At 40.2% G+C, this 23,594-nt stretch overlaps 3 protein-coding genes across 3 annotated transcripts; all 3 read right to left on the reverse strand.

The window, feature by feature from the left end:
* Positions 1-399: 399 nt before the first annotated feature.
* On the reverse strand, positions 400-7,884 carry hectd3 (HECT domain containing 3). The gene is made up of 20 exons (XM_026314453.1): positions 7,804-7,884; positions 6,960-7,486; positions 6,523-6,776; positions 6,281-6,416; positions 5,800-5,921; positions 4,984-5,097; positions 4,426-4,508; positions 4,140-4,305; positions 3,827-3,908; positions 3,320-3,502; positions 3,117-3,169; positions 2,850-3,018; positions 2,642-2,755; positions 2,437-2,526; positions 1,950-2,156; positions 1,661-1,790; positions 1,304-1,378; positions 1,042-1,123; positions 850-921; positions 400-621 (listed from the first exon to the last, which is right to left on the reverse strand). The coding sequence occupies exons 2-20, from the start codon at positions 7,305-7,307 to the stop codon at positions 537-539; spliced, it is 2,565 nt and encodes an 854-aa protein (XP_026170238.1). The 5' UTR covers positions 7,308-7,486; positions 7,804-7,884; the 3' UTR covers positions 400-536.
* Positions 7,885-8,990: 1,106 nt separating this feature from the next.
* On the reverse strand, positions 8,991-11,607 carry best4 (bestrophin 4). The gene is made up of 10 exons (XM_026313415.1): positions 11,550-11,607; positions 11,289-11,472; positions 11,096-11,196; positions 10,789-11,022; positions 10,326-10,480; positions 10,092-10,169; positions 9,771-9,923; positions 9,607-9,687; positions 9,363-9,517; positions 8,991-9,270 (listed from the first exon to the last, which is right to left on the reverse strand). Exons 2-10 carry the CDS (start codon positions 11,438-11,440, stop codon positions 8,991-8,993), a joined length of 1,389 nt encoding a protein of 462 aa, XP_026169200.1. The 5' UTR covers positions 11,441-11,472; positions 11,550-11,607.
* Positions 11,608-13,656: 2,049 nt separating this feature from the next.
* Positions 13,657-20,586, reverse strand: LOC113133760 (SLIT and NTRK-like protein 5). Its single transcript, XM_026312631.2, has 3 exons — positions 20,413-20,586; positions 17,187-17,280; positions 13,657-17,067 (listed from the first exon to the last, which is right to left on the reverse strand). The coding sequence occupies exon 3, from the start codon at positions 17,063-17,065 to the stop codon at positions 15,833-15,835; it is 1,233 nt and encodes a 410-aa protein (XP_026168416.1). The 5' UTR covers positions 17,066-17,067; positions 17,187-17,280; positions 20,413-20,586; the 3' UTR covers positions 13,657-15,832.
* Positions 20,587-23,594: the final 3,008 nt, after the last annotated feature.

Here is a 23,594-nt window from a genome sequence, read left to right on the forward strand (position 1 = left end):
GGTTTGAAGCCAAGTGCTCTCGCGAGAGCTAGCGACACAGTAAACGAGATTTTCTTGTCCAAAACTATAATACAAAGACGGAGTATTCATTTATCAGCCTCCTATTTTTTCAAGTTTTAGGCTGGAAACGTAATTTTACCTTTAAACGATTCTACAGACTTTGAGCTGTTTGGCTTTAAGTCACTTTCCTGTTTGAATCACCTCTTAATTTTGTTCATTTTTTACTCAACATCAAATGTCACCCTTGAGTGGAAATACATATTGTCTGTTGCTGCAATGACAGCGTTAATAAATAAAGCTTTTAATATCAGTGACCTCTAAAAATGTGATTTCTCTTACTGCTCATGCAGAATCCAAAATAAACATGAAAAACTTATTAAAAAACACCAGAGACATTTCCACGTTTCGATATAGTTCTTTATTATATACAGCTATGATTAATTGGCAGTTGTGTAGATATGCAGTAAACTTGGCAAGATTTTCCATTTAACAGTGATTTGTGAAGTGTGCATAGTTTGCTCATGAAGCAGAAGAGTTCACTCTTCCCAGGGGCTCATGTCCGTATCGATGGCCACACAGTTGTAAGCAGCATAGCGCAGCTTCTCCTCACAAACCTTTGCACTGCAGAGCAGAATGAACGAGAGGCAGTACGTGTATTATTGCTGTCTGTGAAATACACTTTGCAAAAATAATGAAAACATGGAACTGGCATTTACAAAAAACAGGTTTGTATCAAAGTGCGATTTGAAAATACATACAGTACATCTTGAACTTAACTATATATTTAATGTACACATCAATATATAATATCAGATTCTGCATATGCAAAAAAACAGAAAACTAGTGTACCTTGGATAGTTGGGTAAATAAAGAGTGCTGGAACATGTGGAGGACTGTGGTAGAGCATCTGTTGTTTCAGAGCTGAAATCAGGAAACAAAACATTTCAAAATACTGACACTAACAGCATAATTTCTATTCTAATTTGTTATTTAGCAATCAATAAATCATCACTAATTCCATTTGTTTAAGGATGCACTCACCCTTGTTTGTCAGGAAAGATGTAAATAGGTGCAGGAAGACGACTTCTGCCAGTTACAAACCTCAGAAACCTGCTGCGGTCCTCTGAAAACAAAATTCAAAGTCACTCAGAGTACTCACCATAAAGGTCAGTAATGTCTCATCAGTAATGCACAGGTGTACTATATATTTTCAGCACAACAAATATGACAAGATTGGAAAAATGCAGTTAATCTAACAGTTGCTATGATCTGTAAAGTGCTGCAGAATAAATAGTGAACTGACCGTTAGTAAAATTGGTCAGGGCTTCCCACAAGTACTGCACTCGCACATCACTTTGTTCCAGGTCTTCATAGCGTGCTGGTGGAGAGACAGAAAAAACAGTGATGCATCGTGTTTAAAACAACATGTATCTTAATGACTCCACTTCCTTCCAAATTAAATGATTGAAATAATCAAATTTTTACATCCTGTTTGACACGATTTTGTTGCTCTAATAACACAGCGTTCCCTAATTTTCCAGAAGTAACTACCACAAGTTTCTGTAAAGGGCAGTCACAGGACAAGCAAAAGCCATAACAACAATAGTGTCATCTCTTCAAATGTGTAGCGGCTTAGATAAAACTGAAGATGGATGCTCACTGAGTCGTTTCAGGGCTTCCACAGTGATCTCCGGGTCTCCACACACTTTCTTTTCCACTTCATGCCAAGTGAGTAGGTCCAGCACCGCCTGAGGGACCACCTTAAGCAGTCCTGCCTGCATGGCTGCAATCTAACACATACAGACTTGTAAGTACAAAAATGCTTCTCAGTGATGTGGCAAATACAAACGTGCCATGATTACTGGCTGAGCTCATACTGAAGAATAAAAGCACCAAAGATGTGTTTTGTAAGTATAGGAAGATAAAGTGTAACAACACTAAAGCCAAACCTGCTTCTTGCTCTCCTCTAGCCGAGCTTTTTGCACCAGGCGGATGAATTCGCCTCGGTCCTCATAGTGAACAGCCACATTACTGCCACCAGGGATGAGCTCCACCATCTGGCCATCACTCAGCAGGGTGGTGTACACCAGCTCCTCCCCAAACCTGAATTCAAATGTTTCCTGGTCCATGTTCTCCATGGCCTCCAGCAGGTTTACCTAAGCACACATCCAAATTTGCCTTGACACAATGATTCTCTATACAATATGCTAAAAGAAGAAAAGCCAGACAGAGACTGTTTAATATATACTCTAGTCTAAATTCATGGCAAGGAAGTTGGAAAGTTGGAAAGAGTTGGGAAAGGTTAAAGAAAGCCTGGGGTGTAGTAAAAAGTCCTAAAATCCTCTACTGACAAACTGCCATCAGTAATTACTTCACAAGGTTACCATGCACTCTGCATGACTGTCAGGCAGATGTAAACAATTTGAATGTCTTTACCAGAACAGAGTCTACAGCAGGGAAATCTTTACTCCAGCTGATGGCCTCCCCAGTCAGCTGCTTCCACACCAGCCCAGGCAGTGCCAAAACCTGCAGCATTGGACACAGAAGAGGCCAGAAAATCAAATCTACAATGTACATCCAACTCTTCTTATTTTATAGCCTGTAATCGATCTGCAGTAGGTGGAGTGTGTGTTTGACTCACCAGGAAATCTTTTCCCCTGAGAGCAGCTCCCATAAGCTGACCAATCCACTCGTACTTATGGAACTCTTTACAGGACGGGTTGGGGACGTAGTAATCTCTGGCCTCTAAGGAACCCTGAGAGACCAGGAAAAACATCCACACAGCCAATGACACCAGTGAAACCCAGTTTACTCCTGACTGTTTGAAAGCAGTAAAGGTGAAGAACTACCTGGTTGGAGGTGCGGCAGAAGAATGGCAGAGGCATAGGACACTCAGCTGAGCTGGGGCAAAGCTCCTCAGACATGTCTGCCAGGCTATCCCGAAATCCCCCTCCTTGGTCAATGATCCCTTCTGCAATGAACTTGCATTCCCACCACTGGTCATACCGAGCAGGCCACCTGATCAACAAAAAAGAAATGTTGAGGAATTTGATTTCAGTGCTCTTTAGTAATATAGTCATCAATAGAAAGACGTGTGTAAAACTGAAAATGCAAACCTATAATCTAAAGTCTTCTCTAATTTGTCAGATGGCTTGAGACCTTCATACACCTACAGGAGAGGAGACAAGTGAACACCATAATGCAACAGCATCACAGAACACCACACTTTTTCTCATTCATCACCTCAACTGAAGTAGATGCATATGTTCTATGCATCTGTGTTCAAGGCAACAGCCAGAGTCCAGTGCCAGCCCATTACCTGGTTAAACACAGCATTCTTGCAGCTCAGGTCCAGAGAAGGGTTGTCTTTGTGCTCCATAGCCAGACGTCTGTTGATGTAGAGCCGGGGCATGAAGTTCGGTTTGCTGGTCTCCGAGTCCTTCAGGCACTGAGTGATGAGGGCTGAGCGGCGTTTGGACAGTAGCAAGAACTGCTTTATGCTCTAGAGGGCACCAGAGAACATGGAACAAAGTGTAGTTTGTAGTAGAGTGCCCCCCTGCAACTGGACTGGAAAACTTTACAGGGATGCAGGGGAATAACAGCACGTTATTGTGTTCAGTGATGGTCAGTGACACTTGTAATCTTCAAGCCCTTTTCAAAACACTCTTTCATTTTAGTGTTTAATAAAGGCTATAACCCTTTTTATTCTTAGTACAAATACTGTATGCATTAAAACATTCAAGAAAGACCAGCTGCTTAGACCTTACTGCTATTTACTGTTATTCAAACCCAAACTGTACATGTCAATGGCTCCAACATGACTCACTTTGATCTGGTTGAAGGTGCCCAGGCTGTAGTCCCAAGCTGGCACCAAGTGTGGGAGCACACTGTCCAGAAGACAGATGAACCTGCAAAGAGCGAGACAGAAAATAAGTACTGGCAACTGATGCCTAGAAGCGTTACACCCTGACAGCATCACATATGACTTGAGTTTCTAAGAGTTACATAACTCTGGAGTTGGAAATTCACTGTAAGGACATCATCGATTGAGTAGAAAAACATTTTCATTACATTTCTAAATATTTCAGGGCATGTAATCACCACATTTTTCCACACCAGCATGGCAAACATTAACCCACCTCTGGATAACCAGTGCTCTGCGGTACAGGACATCAGGTGCGGTGCCCTGCAGGCGGGGGTAACGCACCAGGTTAGAGGACTGGAAAACATCAGCGTTCAGACCCAGGTCCCTTTCACATGACGACTTGATCTTTAAGCCTCTGATCCGGACATCTATGCCTTCATCTTAAAAAGCAGGTGTCAGGTTCATGACATCACTACAGTGGCACTGACAGTAGTATTAAAATGTTAAAATGGACAGAAAATATATAATTAAATAACAAAAAGACATTAAAATAACCTTACCTCTGCATTCATCAATTCGGATTTCAATGACAGGCAGGTGGGATGTCATGTCCTCCAGCACACACACTTCTCCAATCAGATTGCTGGAGTCATTCAAAAACAACCAAACTGTGTGAAGTGTTTGTAAACTTGCTGAAGATGTGGAAATGCATAATAACGCATTTTACTCAAAAGAAAAAAAATCCTGATTTTTCACCCAACCATCTTATCAACCAGAAAAGGAAAAATAAATCGGCTAGATATTAAGCTTATGTTAAATAGGAGCTATTTTTGGCAGTCATCATAGATTTTTTTCTTCCTGAATCTAAACTTCATTATCACATTTACCTTTTATTATCTTTTCCTCATTCATCTAATACACTAATAATAAAAGGTCACTTCCCAGTTGCAGACAATGTGTGGGTTATTCTGCTATTACAAAGTATTAAATTCAAGGTCAGATTTTATAACAAACCAGTGAAATGAATCCTAAAATGCATTACACTGTCATCTGAAGCATATGGCTGTGAACCTCGTGGATTTTTTGTAACTTTTCTTAAAAAAACAAAAAAAGCTCACTCGTCTATGGTGACATCGCTGAGCTTCTTCAGGTTGTCTCCCTCTCCTCCAAACACTGTGACTCTCTTGGGCATGTAGTTGTCATCTGTAGAGTCCACTGCCAATATCAGCTTACTAGAAGAGAAAAAGAGACATATTATATTTCACAATAAAAACACAGATTTAAGTAAACATTAAGTACATCCAGCCTTATTTGATGTTGATATAAATGACAAATGGGACCAATCACATTTTGTAAAATGTTAATTCTTGCCAAATAATTTCTCTCATTACTAGTTCAGTTAAGCAATTACTTTTTTTAGTGGAAAAAAATTACAGCCTTGTACAGTCCAAAGTGATGTCTTTAAGAGTCTTGTTTTCTTTAACCAGAAGTCCACAACCCAAAGATATTCAGCTTATATTCAACCCAAATATGTCACAAAAACTAAACTCACAAAATCTTCTCTGGTGGTCTGCTGGGCACCACATTCATAACAATTTTTGCTTAAAAACTGCCTGTAATTATTCTGAACTAGTTCCTATACAGCATCAAACATTATTGGCAGTGTACATATGTCACTGGATCTTGTGTCACCTGAGTTAATTCACGACTCAGTGAATAAGTGAGTGTCAGGTCACAGCAGCAGTTCCTACTTACACTATGGCCACAAGTGCACCTCCAGAACATGCAAATTACATGCAGTCAAATATTTTACACTGGACTGAAAGTAAAACCCAAAACAGAAAGTAATATAATAGAGTTTGAACATATTCTTAAATATGTGGCTGACATCAAAACCGAAATGACCAACTCGAATATTTAATACAGCTCCATACTTGACCACGGTGCCTCTCTTCATGTGCAGGCGGATCCAGTGCTGTCCCTGCATGCCGTCGCTCTCCCAGTAAGTTTCAGTGTCGCCATCTGTCAGACAGCTCGCTCCCCCGCTGGGATCCTCCTGTCAACATATATCAAAGAAATTCTGTGGTTTTCATTGATTCATATGTCTGTAATTACAGCTGCTTAGCTCAAGAATAATTAGGTACTATTCCTGCCAAATCTGTGATGATGTCAGGGTGAGAAAGCAAATGATAAACAAACTGAACGCTTGACTCAACACTCAGAAAGTTTTATTTCAGTAGCGTTAGCTTAAAAAAATGCACAGCTGCAACTTTTAAAACTTCATGGTAAACTAAAATCTTCTATCTCTGGTTTTTCTGTTGGGAAGAAAGACTAACTTGATCGTTTTCACTAGAGTAAAAACATAAATATATTATCTGAGTGGCACATTCCTTTAATATATAGTACTCTACTTACCGAACATGAAGAAACATCGATGCTGGTCACACACTGCTTCACACTTCCCAGGTTCTCATCCTCTTTCCCTATGTGGTCATAGAAATAATGTACCAGGTCCTCGTCACACTCATACGTCCAGGTTGGAGGCACATACCTTCAAAAAATGAACGAACTGTATTTTAATCTGAAAATCTGCTGCAGGGGAAACACATCCCAAAAAGTCACAACAGTCTAATTTGACTTGAATTTGATGGGCTCACCTTAGCTTGTCCACGGCTGCAGTGTCACACTCAGCAATTTTGGGTTTGGAGCCGATGTAAACTGCATTCTCCACATCCACCACCTGCTCCCACCTGTTGCAGGGTTTGTGGTCATGGCCAAAGAGCTGCTGCTGTCTGTTGACTGTCTCTGGTGACTCTACCGGCACCAGCCTGTCGCCTCCCTCTGTGTGTTTACACACCAGGATCCAACCTTCGTCCAACTCCTGACCAGGACGGTGCTCCTCCAGCTGCTCCTGGACACATACATGGATCACTATGTCAGCACGTGCTTTTCCACCACATTTAAAACAATCAAAATTGATTAAAGAAATAATACAAACATTTATGGATTGAGACAAATCAAATTCCACACTTATTCCATGGGTAAGTGAACACAAGTCTTTATATATGCTTTGAAAACAGCATAAGTATTCTACCTTATTGATTTTGACCCACAGGCCTTGGCTGTTACAGTATTCCTCTCCTGTTGTCCGGATACAAGTCCCTTTCTTTGGTTCAATGTTGTACTTGCATGATTTCTTGTTGTGAAGAATCTGATGTGGACTTTCAAAGACTGGGACAAGAGTTTTTCCCACAGTGGAGCCTCCAGCAGATGGTCCGGAGGAGGAGGACGACGATGAATCCTTACAGATTTTATAGCACACTTCTCTGGGGACATAACACAGAGACTCTGGCACCAAGTCACCCTTCCTGTAACACTCAACGCACCTGCTCAGGAAGCGGATCCTGCCCAGCAGCAGGTGAGGGTTGTCACCCAGAGGCATGATGAAGAAGACGATGATGATGATGATAAAGACGATGATGATGATGATGATGATGATGATGATGATGAGGGGGAGGGGGAGGAGGAGTAGGAGGACGGAGGTGACAGCAGCTCAGCAGCACCAGGAGGCGACGTCAGTGGACACCGCACCACTGTTCTACCTGGTTGCGGCGGATGTTCCTGTCAGACAAACCCAACAAACCGAACACTGTTGAAAACAGAGGCTTCAATAAACAGCAGCCACGTGCTGTGAATGATCTGGATTTAAAACAGACTTTCCAAACAGCAAAGTCCGCTGACACTGTGTGGCAGGTATCAATAAATCACTTAGCTAACATTAGCAAGCTAGCTAGGCGCCGTAAAATTCCTACATCCTGAGGCGTTAACTAACGTCACTGAACTGTGTGTCTAGCCACGTCACCTTAGGTCAGATGTTAAAGAGAGAAAATTGTGTAAAAGGAAAAGTGTTGTCTGAAAAAAACTGAAAGCCAACGTACCCGCAGCGCTTACAAGTATTCCTGATGTGAACTTGCGTTACCGACAACGCGGAAGCGCAACAAACACGTTTGACCCTTTCGAACATCCGTCGTTTGTATTTCAAAATAAAAGTTTCCGTGGAATTAACGCATTTCTTCATTTTTCATTTTAACTTCATCGAAATGTTTTATTATCTCACAGTTTTGTGCACAACTCTCTGGTGTAATAAGCTGGACGTTACCCAGTCTGAATTATTCATCTACAATCAGTATGAAGAAGCATGAATATATACACTTAACAGCTAAATCCGCATCTGGTCTTCTGAGATGAGTCTGAAAAGCAAAAAAGAAGAAACAAGAAGTAACATTTCATAAGACGTTACCTGACAATATGTTACTGTTGAGCTTAATTTATTAGAATAAGTAATTAATCAATCTCTTACGCTGTCGTATTACGTTAAGCTACCTAAACAGTGAATTAAAATGCGTAGCGTTAATTAAAATGCACAACACCGGTAACCATGGTAACTGCACACAAAGATGACTACAGCTTAAAATGTTTATAGTTATATTAAAAAAGCAAAAAATGGAAAAATGTGACTAAATGTCATTAAATAAACTAAATTTTAAAAAGAATCTCCATTTTCTGACTAAAAGTAGAATATCTAAATTGACAACTAAACTAAAGCCTAAATACATAAAAGATATTATATAAATATTATATATTATATTAATTATATATAAAAAGCAGTTTCCAAAATTAATGGGAACCAGATAATAAGCAGTTGCCAAAATTAATGGGAACCAGATAATAAGTAAAGGATGGGAGAATATCTTATAGACTAAAAATATATGATTGGACTATTTGCAGTAATATATTTGCTGTTATGCTAAAGGTTAAAGTTAAACGTTATTATAACAAATGAATATGAATGTGTAAAGGAAACCAAAATAAATTATGATCATAATAATCTCAGTTTGACTCAAGAGTCTGTGACCTTTATGCATTCACAGTGTATAATAGTGCATAATCACTTGAAATCATAAATGTTTAGAATAGCCTCATAAATGGAAAGTAAACATATTTGTTCACAATACATTTAGTTGTGCCAATTAAAAATAATATTTGTTACATTAACAATCTCCATTTTTGATGAAAAACAGCATACATGAGATGAATCAAGATGTGTAACAATAAATCAAATATTTTACTTATGTTCCACTGCAACTTTAATCAAGGTCTTTTCTTGTTCTTTGTGATTGGCAGCATTGAGGTCACCCTCAGGGTAAACAGCATCATCAATCCAATCCTCATTTGGATGTGATGAGATGTCCATCAGAGAAGAGAGGCTGCCACCATGCAGGATGCCTTTTCCCCTCTGTAGAAGACTGTCAAGCCCATCGCCCAGAGAGTCTTTAAGAGGTACAAACTGTTTCTTTCCTGCAGTGTCTGCAGGCTGGTGAATCTCAAGATCCTCAGAACTCATCCTGCACGCGAGACGCATTTTAAGCTCACATTGTGTAGTAAATCAGTAGTAAAACAAAAGGCCTTGAAACATAAAAATTAAATACTACTTCACCTCATGTCAAAGGTAGAACCTTTGAAAGCTGGTGTGAGAGTCTCCGCTGCTGTCGACAGAGTGTAGGGGACAGAGAAATGTCTCTGTGACCAGTGCTTGTCCTTTACAATTGGAGCCAGGTTCTGGTACATATCATCCACAGCCAGCATTGACACCTGCACGAGAGAGAAATACAATTAAAACTATGACACTCCTACAAGATGTCTACAATAGTTGCATTGAGGATGCGCTTTAAGGGAGAAACCTGAATGTTTCGGTCAATCAGCTGGTTGGTTTCGAAGTCATCATCGTCCTCACCAAACGGGTTGATGATCAGTTCCCCCACCTACAGAAGTGACACAAACTGTTCCTCTGCTATGACAGAATCAAAACTAAATCTACAAGTGACGCATGGACATGTGATTTTACCTTCAGCCAGCCAGCATAGAAGAAGAACTGCAGCAGGGTGAAAACAGGAACGTACATGTCCAGTTGATGGTCCTTGTATCCCTTCTCAGGGTTCAGGAATTGTCGGCCAATCACACAGAAGGCAAAAAACGAGTAAACTGCAATAGTGACTACCTGCATGCATCAATAAAAGACTGTAAGTGCAATCAGGAAAATATGATTATGGTATTAAAAGTAAAAGTATTCAAAGCAGAATAATGTCCAGTTTGACTATTACTATTCTTTCTATACTAAAAAATATAATATTATATTGTTAGTATGTTCAGCACTGGCTGATGCTACCTGAGTGTAAACCAGAGGGATGCTGATCCAGTCATAGTGGAACAGGAGGCTGCACTTGGCTCTGTACTTATTAAGCTCCTGCAAACCCAAGAGAATAATTAGTACAGTTATAGATATACAGTGTTTTCTCCACATGTTCGAGTTGTATATTTTTCTCAGTTTCTTATTTACAGTTTGTAAGATACAGGAAGTGTTTTTGTAGTTTGTATATTTGCAGAAAAACAGACCACTCACATCCATCAGAAGTCTCAGAGCTATGTCGTCTCTCACCCGGCCCTCCTCTCTCGCTCTGGATGCCAGGTTTGAGAACCACGTTAAAGGCATCCAGTACTTGTTGAAATCTGAGTGCAGTGACTCAAACTGTTTCAGCTCATGTGAAGTCATAAATCCTGCACAGAGCTCAGACAGTTTATCAAATGTAACAGATGACACAGTGATACTATATAGCTGCACTATAGTCTAATTACTGTAGAATATTCACTGTATATATTATATTGATGTATTACACTGTACGTGCTACTGCAGGTTATATTACATAAAGACATTTAATTTATGTTTTCTATTCCAGACTACATTATGGGTTTTATATTACACTTTTTTTTAATTACATACTGTTCTCACAGGCTCCCACAGATCCCTGTGACCCTAAATACTAATAAGTGGTTATAGGTAATGGATGGATGGATGTTGTACTCACCAGCTGCCACAATGTGCTCCAAAGTTGGGAAACGCTTGTGCACTCTTGTACTAATAGAGCGGAGAATAAGAACCGAGGATAAGTTGGCGTATCTCATGAGTGTGCGTCGGAGCAGCCGGCCCCGCTCGTCTGCCCCGTGGACGTTTCCAGAAACCACCATCATCAGGTCATCAGGCAGCGGGAAGCTGGTGTACTGACCCCACCACCGATTAAAGGCCAGGGTCACATAGAAACCTGGGAACAAAAGTGTAAAGAATAGTGATTTACTTTAGTTTGGGTTGCACAGATCTAGTTCAGTGAGACTTACCCAGCACAAACAAAACTGGGATGAAGTTGGTGTTGGTGAACTGATCACAGTACAGGGCGATACGTTCAAACAGATCCTGCTGTGTTGGTGTAAGAATGAACCTGTGGAGCATATACAACTGAAAGACAAGCACCAAAAACACGACCACACTGTAGCAAAGCACAGGAGTATAAAATTAAATCAGGTTATTTACCTGTAAAACACACTGAAAAAGGAATAAACCCCACAAAACACCAGAAAGTCCTTGTATAGCAGCCTGTAAATACTCCCCTTCCACCTGAACAGCAGCTTGGAGAAACCACAGAACTTTGCATTGGCCACCTCGAGTGTGTAAGAAACAGTCATGTTTATTCTGTGTCTGTGACAGGAGGAAATCCCTGTAAAGCATAAAATAAATGCTCAAATCTGATTCCTGCTTGAAATGTGTGATACATGAGAGACATTAGTGTCATACCTGTGACGGCAGGTGCACCACCTGGTCCTGTGTTGAATCCTGCTGTCCTGGGAAGAAAGGTTCCTCCTCTCTATCTCAATTTAAACCTCTCTGTTGTGCTGTCATAACTTAACATCTTAAATTTATAACCTGGGAACCTGATGCCCAAGAGATACACACCTACAGCAACAGAGTGCATGGAAACAGATTATGTTCTCAAACTTATTAGAAAATGATAAAACATGATCCCAAAACTATTCAGTTTGCAATCACATAAAACAAAAAAAATCTCACATCAGACAACCTGAAACTCAGTAAAGTGTGGCATGTTTATTTTACCTTTATATGTGTAATATGGATCAGTGTCATGAGAGGTGTTTTTTTTAAAAAAAAAAAACCACACCACATACATGTTACATGTGTATTTCATAGACACAATAAGCAGCCTGGACAACACGATGGTGCAGTGGGTTATATCCAGGTACTCCCACAGTCCAAAGACCTGTGACCCCGGAAGGATAAGCGGTAGATGATGGATTGATGGATTATAAAAAAAATAAATGAGGAGAAGAGATTGAAAAGATTCATTATTCAGCTCTTTGATTTCATCTCTGTGTTCAGTTTTACATTCTCAGGAGTTGAAATAACAAAAAGATGGTTTTAAAAACCAGGATTTAATTTTTAGAGTTTTACCTATCACAAGTTTAACTGTAATTCATTGCAAGTTGCAGCACTCATTGTCATTGTATAATTATGTTATTGTTTTTATAGCACATGGTTATATTTACATGGTAGAACATATTTTGTTATAGGAACAAACACTGTACATCTAAAAATCCACACTTTTCTATAAATATGTCTTTCACAGATGCTACAACGAAGTGCTGTAGAGCTGTTAGTGGAGCTAAAGTGCTGCCATTGAAAATCTGATTGATTGCACAGCAGAGACTGTTTCTTGTGATTTAGTGCTCTGGCCATCATTGAATAAGGTAAAATCAGTCCAAGCATCTTTACAGTGTGATACAGGGTGACTTTGGCTACAGCACCAGGCTCACTTGTTTATTTTTCACATCGTTACAGCAGTCCATTGTAAATCAGACTCTTTTTTTCCAGTCATGTTTTATCATCTAACTTTGTTTGCGCTGCCCTGACTGGATATTTACGAGGGCAAATATCCTCCATCACAGCCTGGACAAGTGATCATTGTGGACTTCCCTATTCACTGTCTGAATCTGCCAGTCTTTCAGCTGCAGTAAACTGATGAACATCACAGAGTTTCACTCTTGAACTTTATTACCAGGATTTATGTATTTGTCACAATACCATGTGCGTGTTTGAGGAATGGTGGTTTCAATTCCTGTCACTAGATGATGCTCCTGTAATGTGGAACATGAGTCCTGCCCGGAGGCTGTCTGTTGGTCCCTCATAAACAAAGACACTGAAAGGCTCTTCTATTGACAGAAAACAATAAAAAGAACATCTGACATATTAACACCATGTTAGTAAAGTCCATTTATGATGCTCCTAACCTATTAAATTAGAGTGCATCTGTTAGTTTGTGTCATTTTGTTTTGATTTTCCTGAAGCCATGATTTCATTTTGTTGTCTGGAAGGCAGATGGCTATTTACATTACTGCCCTTGAAAATGGTGCTACTGTCTACTAGATTACTTTTATATCTGGGTCTCTGTTCTATTCATCAGAGGAAACGACAATGGCTGGTCTGTGATCTTGATCTAGATGAAGTTCACTCCCAGATTAGCATCCACTGACAGTCCAACACTGTTTTTGTCCCAGTCATTTCCTGCCCTCTGCTACTGGATCTACTGGTCAGGGGCTAAGACCTCTGAGAAAAGGACAGAAAGAGTAGCTCCGTGTTGAATATTTGGGTAACCCAATGCTGTAATTACAACTTCCCATGGTGAGTGAAATTAGAGCTCAAAAGAAAAGTGGGATTTCAGGTAGCTGGGACTGACATGGGTCATTGTTGGGGTAGAGAACACTGAGGGGCACCAGAAAAAGCTCAAATAAAAAGATCTGGGGCAGTAATGACACAGTTTGCTTTTTCTTCCCTCTCTTGTTTGTGTTGTTATTAATTGTCATTCACATAGATGATCCAGATGCAGAAATCTTGAAAAAAGCATTTATTTGTCTTTTAACAATTTCAAAAGGTGTTGCATACAAAAAATTAAGGTCGTGTGTGAGTATGAACATGAAGATAACCAGTGCTTTTATTATGTGTCATAGTCCCATTGGTTCACAAAGAAAGATTAATAACTCTACTACAGTACTACAGCTGTTTTTGCCATTGGCCAAATTTCACTACAATCAGACAAAAAAGTGAGGTCATGGGTCCCTGCCTCACACTCCAGACTTTTAATATTCATTTATTTAGTTATTCTGTACATTTCATTTCCCATCTTAATGCTGATTTTCTCATTCTGAGGTTATTGATGGTGAAGCTTTTATTATTGGTGAAGATTTCTTATTTTCGACGTAACAAAATGTAAACATACTGAATAAATAACCTCTAAAATGCTCACAAGATATATTTTTGTCTCTAGTTCAATCAGCTCTTAGCTGTTGCTTGTAAAGTTTTGTTTACACACAGGACATAATGCAATTTACAATTAGAACAGTAGCATCACAATTTAACCATCAACTCTTCAATTAGCTTTAAACCAATGAGCCCTCAGTATCAGGCAGAGGTAGACAGAAGTAGCTTCTTATTTCATGCTGACATTTAATTTGATCATATCTGACAAGCTAATTAAGCTAACAGTAGTTTTTAGTATGTTATTATATTTCCAGCTGATCCTTACCTACATATTTGCTCATATTATTGCATGTTTCACTTTTAACCTTATCAACAATGGGACTTTGGGTACTAACCAACCACTGAGCCGAACGCATTGTTTTTGGTTTTCTTGTTTTTTTAATGTAGCCTTTAACCAATGATTAAATATTATGTTTAATGACATAAACCTTTGTAAATAATATTTGGCTGTAGTTAAGCTAGCTAACTGGACATGCTAATGATTGCAGTATTTATTTAATTTATTTAATAATAGATAAACACAATGCCTATATAGTCTCCTACACTTCTGCTCCTGTGGTTTTTTTGCTTTTTAAACATCAAGCATCTCACCTACTACAGAAATCCAGTGCTTGCCAGGGCTGTGTTGGGTATTTATGACTGCTAAGCTATGGACAGTCACTGTTTGCAGGTGGGCTATAGTGATAATTCGGTGGTAAACAATGGTAAACTTCTTCCAGGTCGCTAAATCATCAAAAAACCAATACAAAAGCAAATAAGGACAAAACCTATGATGTGTCTTTAGCTACAGACTTGTGCAGAAATCGTACTAAATTAAATAAATGCAACTTTGACTCATTTTTCTGTTTGTATTTTGACCAAAGACATTCTGCCATCTGGGATCCAGCAAACCCTGTAATGTAGATAAAAAAAGCTGTGATGGAAAATATGTGGAAACCTGTCTGTCTCACTGCACACAAACCATTTAGCAGGCACAGCCAAGAACAATGGGAGTGAGATATCTGTCTATTTTCCACATCTCAGATAACAGTTGAGTGTGTTCTGCATGGTGCACCTCCACGATGACTGCGATCTTCAGCACCACTACACAGAAACTCGCTTTTCTGAAGCAGCATGATTTTTATCTTAGACCAGCGTTGATCAGCAAGTAGATCTGACCAGTCTGGCATTTTCTACCTATAAACACCTTTTAGTCTGTGACGCAAAGCATGAGCAAGCAGTTGTCCTTTTAGCCTTAACTAGGATATATATATGGGTGAGGTAAAGATAAGTATGTACTGTACAAAACCTTTCTTGATTTACAGTAGAATTAGTAAGCATAGTTAGAATATGTCCAGTTCTTTGTGGACTTGAAACAATATGAAGTGTGCATTTGTAGCATTAAATAGAAACATCATGTTTTTGCTTTTGTGTCTTTAAAATAAATTTTTTTTAAAAAAGAAAAAAAAAAAAAAAAAAAAAAAAGTGGGTCTCTCTTTCAAACCGTCACTGCGTTCCTCAGGTCCCACAGGAAAAGCTCCAGATTAAATCACTTCCTCTTTCATTGTGATACTACAGTGGCCAGAGTGCTCTGTGTCGGTATAACAGGCTGTTTCTGTCACACACACAAGTTTAAGAGGACCTGCCCTGTCAACATGAAGTTTTAAGTGAATCTTTTAGAACAGAAGAGTGGAGCTGATTCTCTCATCCAGCTCTGAGTAAATAAGCACATTATTTCCCAATAATTGATCTATTCCTTCAAGATTCTGTCATGAGAGGTTGACATTCTCATATTCGCCGTGATCCGAGTCCTCCAGCTCGATACCTGGCACCAGGCTGTAGTATTCAGTGGACTGGGTCAGGTAAGCCTTCTCCCTGTCTGCTGAGTCCTTCATCACTTCTGTCACACTCACTGTGTCCAGCTCCGTCTTACTGGCCCCATCAGGCTCCTGGGAGCCCTGCCTCCCCTCTGTGGAGCTGGAACTATGTGAGGAGGCTTGGGGAAGAGACTCCACTGAGCCCAGCTTGATCTCTACTTCTTCATAGATGTCTCTGGTGCTGCCCAAGAGGGTGGATGCCGGGCGTAGGAGCAGCTGGTTCTTCAGGATCCCCTCACTTCCACAGTTTTCAGCTTTATTTGGCTCAGCAGCTGCAGGTGGTTGCCTGCTGCGATGTTTCTGGCCGTTGGAGCTGGAAGCCCTCTTCTTTGAGGAGCTGAACACAGCTGCTTCCTTCTTGTTCTTCTTCCTCCCACAGAACCAGCAGACAACTAAGGTAGAGAGGATGAGGAGGGGGAGCACGATGAAGAGTGCAGTGAGGCCAGTTGGGCGGCACACATCTCTTAGCCTAATGGACCACACAGTCATGCCAGCCAGGTGACTGGGAGAGACACAGGTTAAGTTTCCCACCAGATCCTGCAGTTTCTTGGTCCTGTTAACCTTCCTGCCTTCTTCTAGACCTTCCAGTAAAAAACAGGAGCAGTCCCAGGGGTTCCCATCCAGCTCCAGCATTTGTAGACTGGTCATCTGTAGCACGGAGCTGGGGAGGAACTGTAGCTGGTTTCCCTGAAGATAGAGCTTCTGTAGGCTGTCTGAGTCCTGGAGGAACCTCTCCGGAAGCTCCTGAAGCAGGTTCTTGCTCAGATCCACCTCCAGTAGGCTGGCTTGACTGGCCAAAAATTCCTTTGGTAACATTTGTAGTCTGTTGTGATTCAGGTAAACCTTCTGCAGTGTAGAGGTCTCTTTGCCTGTCATATCAACAAAACTGATGTTGCAGTTGGAGAGATCCAGTGTCTGTATGTTTGTCTCATTGGTAAACACAGACCAGTGCACATGGCTGAAAGCAGAGCCAGAGTAGTTCAGGCAACAGACACCAGCAGGAACCTCAGAGGGAAACTGGGACAAAATGGTGGCTGCTGGACACATACATCCACCCACAAGCCCCGTCTGCACCAGCAAGGTGACTAATGTGACAAACAACAGGAGATCCCACTGGCAAACCATGTCTGAAATAGAAAATACAGCAAAGTAAAGTCAAACATCTCATGATCTGTATTCCCTACTTCACTACCTGAGTGGATCCGCTTTATTTAGGCTGACAGAGGTGTAAATTGGCTTGTAAAACCTAGCAAACTCTCTGAAGACCCGTGGTTGCTGTGTGGATCCCAGGAGTTGGTATGGTGACACAGGTCACTGGGGATCAGGAGTCCAGTGTTTGGCTGTGGGAGAGGAAACAAATGCTACTATGACTTTCACGTGAAGCTGGTGCCGTTAATTGGCAAATGGGAGGTATGCAAACATTACTCAAAGGTACAGCTGCAGTCAAGCAGGTCTTCTGTTCAGCAGAGATCCTACTCGACACACAAAGTTGTACATGACTGAGTTTAAGTCAGAGTCCTTGAGCCATCTGGAAACCAATCCTAACCCTGCCTAACAAAATTCAATACAACCAGCGATCTCACTGTGTCTTTAACTAGTACAGGCTAGAATAACGTTTTATTGTTACCCACAGAGGAAATGTTTCTGTAGATCTAGAAAATATATAGAACAGATGTGAGTCTAAAACACAATAGTGTTGTGAGGATACAAGTAAAATGCTTAAGATACAGGATATTATTAGTTATATTATCCTATATTAGGTTATTGGATATATAATTAAACACTGAATAAAATAATGTGAAGCATCAACACCAAAAAATAATATTAATATTGTTTATAAAAATATACATGAACAATATCTGTGAAGTACTAGTAGTTGTAGGACATTGTAATTTGTATGACCAGCAATATATCAAACATTTCAAAGATTAAAACATGAACTTATGTCTTTTTGCATTAAGACAGTGACACGGTTGGAAAGTCTGGCATGCTAGCTAACCAGCTAACCAGCTAACCAGCTAACGTGGACCACTAAGGGCTAATGTATGGACTAGCTTGGAATGTGAGGTTGTTTTTATGTGCCTGGGCCAATTTGTGTAAAAAACACACAGGGCAAAACAGGCAACTCCAAAACACAAAGTCACAGTAAAAACAGCACAAATGACGGTTCTGAAGGTTCCCAAAATAACATGAAACTGGTTCATTTCACTGTAATTCATGCAGCAGAAATTACCCCTTTGTGACTACTTTAATCTGGGACTTCATGCCTGACATGTGTGTAGTTTTCAGATGACACAACGTTCAGGAAACCCTTTAATTGCTGGCCGCCTCCTGTAACTTCATGACGCTGTCTGAAAATAAAGGCACATGTGGGCGACGTAAACAAGGCTGTTTCTCCAAGGGACTACACGTGAAGCAGGAAGGGACAGACAGAGAGGGACAGTCAGTGTGTCTGGTAGTGATATCAGACTTCCCACCCACCACAACAGAGCTGGGAGCTGCTTTACAGTGAGGAGGCAACTACCATCCCAGCAACACGTCCAATTTATCAGCAGTGGAGGGTTTAAGAGGACCACATTTGTCAGAGCAACTTTGCCAAGGTTAAGTTAGAAAGTACTGAGAAACACTGACAGTAGTAAAAACAGAGAATAACACAAGAGATTGTAATTTTATAGCAACTAGAAAGAGTCAAAGACCAAAACCATTGTCCACAGTGCAGTGAACAGAAGACCATCTTCTCCACCATCAGTCGTTCCTCTCCCTGAACCTCAACACCTCTCAGATATGACTCCTGTAAAACAGCACCCCCCATATAATGAACAGACCTTTAAGATAGAAGTCCATGGGTAGAGCAAAGATTAAAGTCCATAATAAGTAGAGCAAAGGTGGTGTCTCAGTCTTAAAACATCAGTCGAGCAACCAGTCTCTTCAACAAAAGCAGGAAGTGTGTTAAAGGAAAGAAACATGTTACTCCCAGTGATGATTTACTGTATCCAATATGTTTATACTGGAGGATGAGATATGTCAGCTATTGAGGAGACTGTATATGTTACCAATACCAAATCAAAATCTGGGCTTTTGCTGCACAAAGTCGCTGATATAGCATGTGGTGATTGCTCATGATAGGACACAGGTGGTGTTTCTTTCTGCACGGGTGACATTTTATATCCTTTAACTCTGTAATGATCTTTATCCTGCTCTGCCCTGTGAAAAGCTTTTGTTTTAACTGATAGCTATCAGCAGATGCTATAGTCAAAGCCCTTTTACTCTAAAGAGTCACAGGAAAAGCAGTGGGTTTTGTGTGGGTGCATGTCTCTTTGCTTATACCTGGATGTTTTGCTCCAAATGCTCACACTCCCTCTGAACATGAACCTCGAACTTTGAACCTTTGTATGAAGCAACTGTGAATGACGTTTGTATGTGTTGCTGATTTCATGTATTCACCAGTAAAGAGTCATTTTCCCATCTCAGCGTGATAACAGAAACAGTCTAAAGGTTGGAGTCGACTCCCATCCCGACATGTTCCAGTATCTGGCGGCTGATTAGAGCGAACCTTTTTGGGGGGAGTTCTGTAGATATGCATCAAGCAAGCGTTCACTCTAAATATTGACAGATGGGTTTATCTGTGGATTTTGAACTCACACACAAACACAAGACACAGGCTGATCTTCACAGAGCCTCAGAGTCAGAGCAGCAAGGCCCTTCATCCAAACAGAGGGTTTTCTTGGATCGCGTCCTCTCTGGGCGTGTGTGCCCAGCGAGAGGAGCAAGGTTTAAATCTGGAGAACATGGATGATCTCACTTGCCAACAATGTGGGTTGTTACATCCTCTCTGGCTGCAGAGCTTCCTGAAACAACAGCCTCCATTCTCCTCTCAAACAGGTTTCAATCATAAAATATCTGTATGTAAAACTCTGCAAAGGCTGCAGCTACAAGCACAGAAGGATGTTCTCTGAGTACTTTCTGGGAATCTCATATTACTGTTTGGGGTATTTTAAAGTCTGGTTTCCTTATTTTTCAGACCTGCTATCTTAAAAATTTACTAACTGTAGGGCATCAAAATAAAACAAATCAAGAATCAGTATTTTGCCACCGGGGACAGAACAGTATGTGGAGAAAGAACAAAACATTTCTAAAAACAAGACAATTTAGACAAAGTAGAAGCAGAAAAACCCAAATAATGAGATGGTTTTATGCACTTTTTGGTCAGTTTGGAGGAGAATATCACTGCACCAAGAAAAGGTTACAGGAATCCATGACTGAAGTGTTTCCAGCTCGACACCAAATGCACCTTATCAGTCCAAATCAGCCCAAACGTCCCTGTGTGACAGCTCTTACTGTAAATGTGCCAAATGAAAACAGCACATGACAAAACAACATTTAACAAGTGAAAACCTTCCCAAAGTGTGAATGCACACCTGAGTGAGATATGCACAGTTCAGGCGTAAATAAAAGGTGGAGCTGTTTCTTACCTCTGATGTCCATATCTGCTGCAGCAGACATGACGCTGGAACAACGATTTAGGAGCCAAACATCACCCACAGCGACGGCAGCAGCGTCCCTTCCCTCCGCGCATCCCGTCAGCTGGCCCGGTTTCGCCTCCCCTCCTCCGGATCTGAGGGTGTCACCCTCCGAGCTGAACGTGGACACGAAGCCTCTATGTGGGAAAGTGTATGTTAATGTGTTTTCAGTGCTCAGGTAAAGTGCGCCCAGATTTGATCTGCACCGAGCGAAGCGCAAAGTTTAACCGACCTGCAGCAGCTGTGCGATGAGAGAGCGTCCCCTGGTGGCTGAAATAACTTCGTCGGGATGAAAAACCGGCTGGAAACTGGCCTTTAAAGCGGTTTTAGACGATGTGACCAGGAGTTTATGTGCTAACACAAATACAGTACAGTGCACAAGGTGATCCACATGATCCAGGTTCACTGTGCACGACAACAAGCCTATAAAGAACCCACTAGAGTTAATGAAGAACTATTTTTAGAGGCAAGAGGAACCAGGAGGCCTGCAGCAGATGGTCTGACCCCACAGAGCCCTGATCTCAGCAGTGTGGAGTCAATCCAGACCCCAGAGACTGAAGACACTACAGAAGAGCTGCAGCAGCTTCTCCAAAGGTTCTGCAAAGTACCAGGAGAAACTGGTACCGGTCAAACCGAAGAGAAGAGCTGCTGGTTTAAGGGCAAAAGGAAGTAGGCTACTGTGGTGTTGGCTCCTAGTATCAGGCCCAGCCTTCAAAATGTACCTGCTGCCTCCACATCTGACTCTGCACAAACATCTAATCAGCAATAAAATTAGGTTCCATTTGTTCACTTTTACAGTGTTTGTGTAGGAACAACACATGAATTGACCATAAAACATGATGAGACCAGCGTATTAATACTACTGGGACAGTCAGGTTTCACTATTTTCCCATTACTAAGCACCACCTGCAACTAATAACACTGATACTGTAAAATATAATATTTCAGTTGAACTCAGTGCATATTCATGTAACTCTGCGTAATAACCTCATAAATCTAACACATTTTAAAAACTTGAATTTATGTTCATTTGAACGTTTTTGGGCCATAATTAGTTTCTACTGTTTAGTTAGGTTTCTAAGGCCAATAGGTGGCAGCGTTAACCAGCACACACATCTGGATTTACATTTTCAACATCACAAACTTAAATGATCAGTTAAATAAGCTATTCCTTATTTGATAATCACATAATCACATACCCCATCACATCTGACGCAACAATCCCACATGACTTTAACTGAACTAAACCTATGTGAGGTTAACAAAAGGTTTTAATTGGACAGTAGAGGCCGAGTTCAGCACTAACCTTGGTTATGGTTAGCAGTTTTTATTGTTACGAAAAACAACAACCATGACTTAACTAATATTAAAGGCACATACTTTTCCATTCAATCATTTTCTAAACAATAAAAAAGCACGTCTGTAAAGTATATACTCTCAAACAATACATGCTGGGAAGTTTAATACACGTGTTTCTTTAAAAACTCACAGGAACAACTCATGTTTATAAGCTCTGAGGTTTTCTGGAAACAGAAAAACTGGAAATTTGAATTTGAACTAGCTTAAAAATATAAAGATATTTAAGTTAAAGAAAATACTGGTTGATTTCACAAAATACCTGTAGGACATTCTATAGTGTAACAAATAACATATACAAACAGGTTTTTATTTAGATATAAAAGACAGATGCATTTTTATACAGACTATACACTGTTCATTGACAATAACAGGAAATCTCTGCTACAAAATCTGTGTAAACATTTTGTGGTTGGTCCTTGTCTTTAAAGTCTGTGATGAGACAGAAAGAGTGCAGAGAACTGACTGTAAACAACACACACCTCCCTCTCACTGAATATAACACTGATAGTAACTGTACAACAAATGTATAAAGGCACCGTGCTGAAAAAAATCAAGAGGCAAAATAAAAAAGGAGATTGATTATGCTGCTGGCTTGATTGTGGTTGGATTACACATATTCAAACTTAGTTGTTGGCACCTCTCAGTCCAATGTGCAGATGTTTGTCTTGTTTTTATCAGTTTATTATTCCCAGGACCACAGACTCTATATATTGAATAGAAACAGTCATTCAGACACGTAGGGGCAGCAGTGCAGCAGTTTGCTGTACATGCCACCCTCCCACTTGTGCTACTGCTCTCCAGGAACATGTAAATTAACCAGCGCTGGAGGTTCCTCAGTGACACTTTGACTGCTGATAAAATAACACTTTGTTTTTTTTACTGAGAGATGGTTGAGATGAGCAAATACCGAATGTTATTGTCTCGTTTAGGCCAGTTTGTGGACAGATATTTCATTTGCCTGGTGGCTTTAAAAAGCCTTTAGTTAATCGCTTTTCTGAAGTAAAACAGTTATGTTTTATAACAACTGCAAGGTTCATTTAATCAAATGTATTATGTTGTTTCAGTTGTTCTTAATTAAAAGAACATTAAATTTAAGCTAATTAAGAGTAAACAGGGTGCATAGATTTTCATTGCTTAGTTAATTTTATTTGCTTTGGATTGTTTAACTAAGTTTAAATACTAAAGGCTGTGGGAACTCCCTGCATCTGGCAAAGAGAACGTCCAGCACTTAACCCATATTTGCACGACGTGGTTTAACTTTCATACATGAACAACCTGACGGCAATGATTTTAAGCTTATTTTAAACTTTTCCTCCACTGATGTGTCTAAATATGGGTCTGACGTTGTATGTTCATGGGTACATGCTTATATGCTTATACACGACTAATGCTTTCCCTTTGTATTGTCCATTTCATATAATTCTTAGCAAATTAAGCATATTACACAACGTATGGAACAGAGTATTCCTTTAACTGTTTTATCACACCTTGTAAATATCTATGAAATTGTAGCAGTTGAACCAAAAGTGTTTTTTTTCTTCACTTAAGTGAGAAAACAACAATCAGAACTATGCTGCTTTGTTCTTTGGTATCATTTCTCAATCTTATTTATTGACCCCAGGATGGGAACCATTACATTATAAGATCCCTTTGTCATTTAAAGGTTGTTGTTCTAACATTTCCTGGAGGCGAAGCTGCAGAAGAGGCAGAATTAACATCACTGGTTAAGTTAAACATCAGTGGCACAGCCAGAGAGCCAGCTACCTGACTTTTAA

Source organism: Mastacembelus armatus, chromosome 17 (assembly GCF_900324485.2).
Source record: "Mastacembelus armatus chromosome 17, fMasArm1.2, whole genome shotgun sequence".
Taxonomy (NCBI): domain Eukaryota; kingdom Metazoa; phylum Chordata; class Actinopteri; order Synbranchiformes; family Mastacembelidae; genus Mastacembelus; species Mastacembelus armatus.

Excerpts from the sequence above, each read along its gene's own strand:
- LOC113133760 (XM_026312631.2), bottom strand. The coding sequence starts at position 17,065 with ATGGTTTGCCAGTGGGATCTCCTGTTGTTTGTCACATTAGTCACCTTG.
- hectd3 (XM_026314453.1), bottom strand. The coding sequence starts at position 7,307 with ATGCCTCTGGGTGACAACCCTCACCTGCTGCTGGGCAGGATCCGCTTC. Across the intron at positions 5,098-5,799 it reads AAGAGAGGCACCGTGGTCAA|TAAGCTGATATTGGCAGTGG; the intron begins GTATGGAGCTGT and ends TTTCTCTTCTAG. Across the intron at positions 1,379-1,660 it reads GGAAGCCCTGAAACGACTCA|CACGCTATGAAGACCTGGAA; the intron begins GTGAGCATCCAT and ends TCTCTCCACCAG.
- best4 (XM_026313415.1), bottom strand. The coding sequence starts at position 11,440 with ATGACTGTTTCTTACACACTCGAGGTGGCCAATGCAAAGTTCTGTGGT. Across the intron at positions 9,924-10,091 it reads TCCCTCTGGTTTACACTCAG|GTAGTCACTATTGCAGTTTA; the intron begins GTAGCATCAGCC and ends TGATGCATGCAG. Across the intron at positions 9,518-9,606 it reads TGATTGACCGAAACATTCAG|GTGTCAATGCTGGCTGTGGA; the intron begins GTTTCTCCCTTA and ends TCTCTCGTGCAG.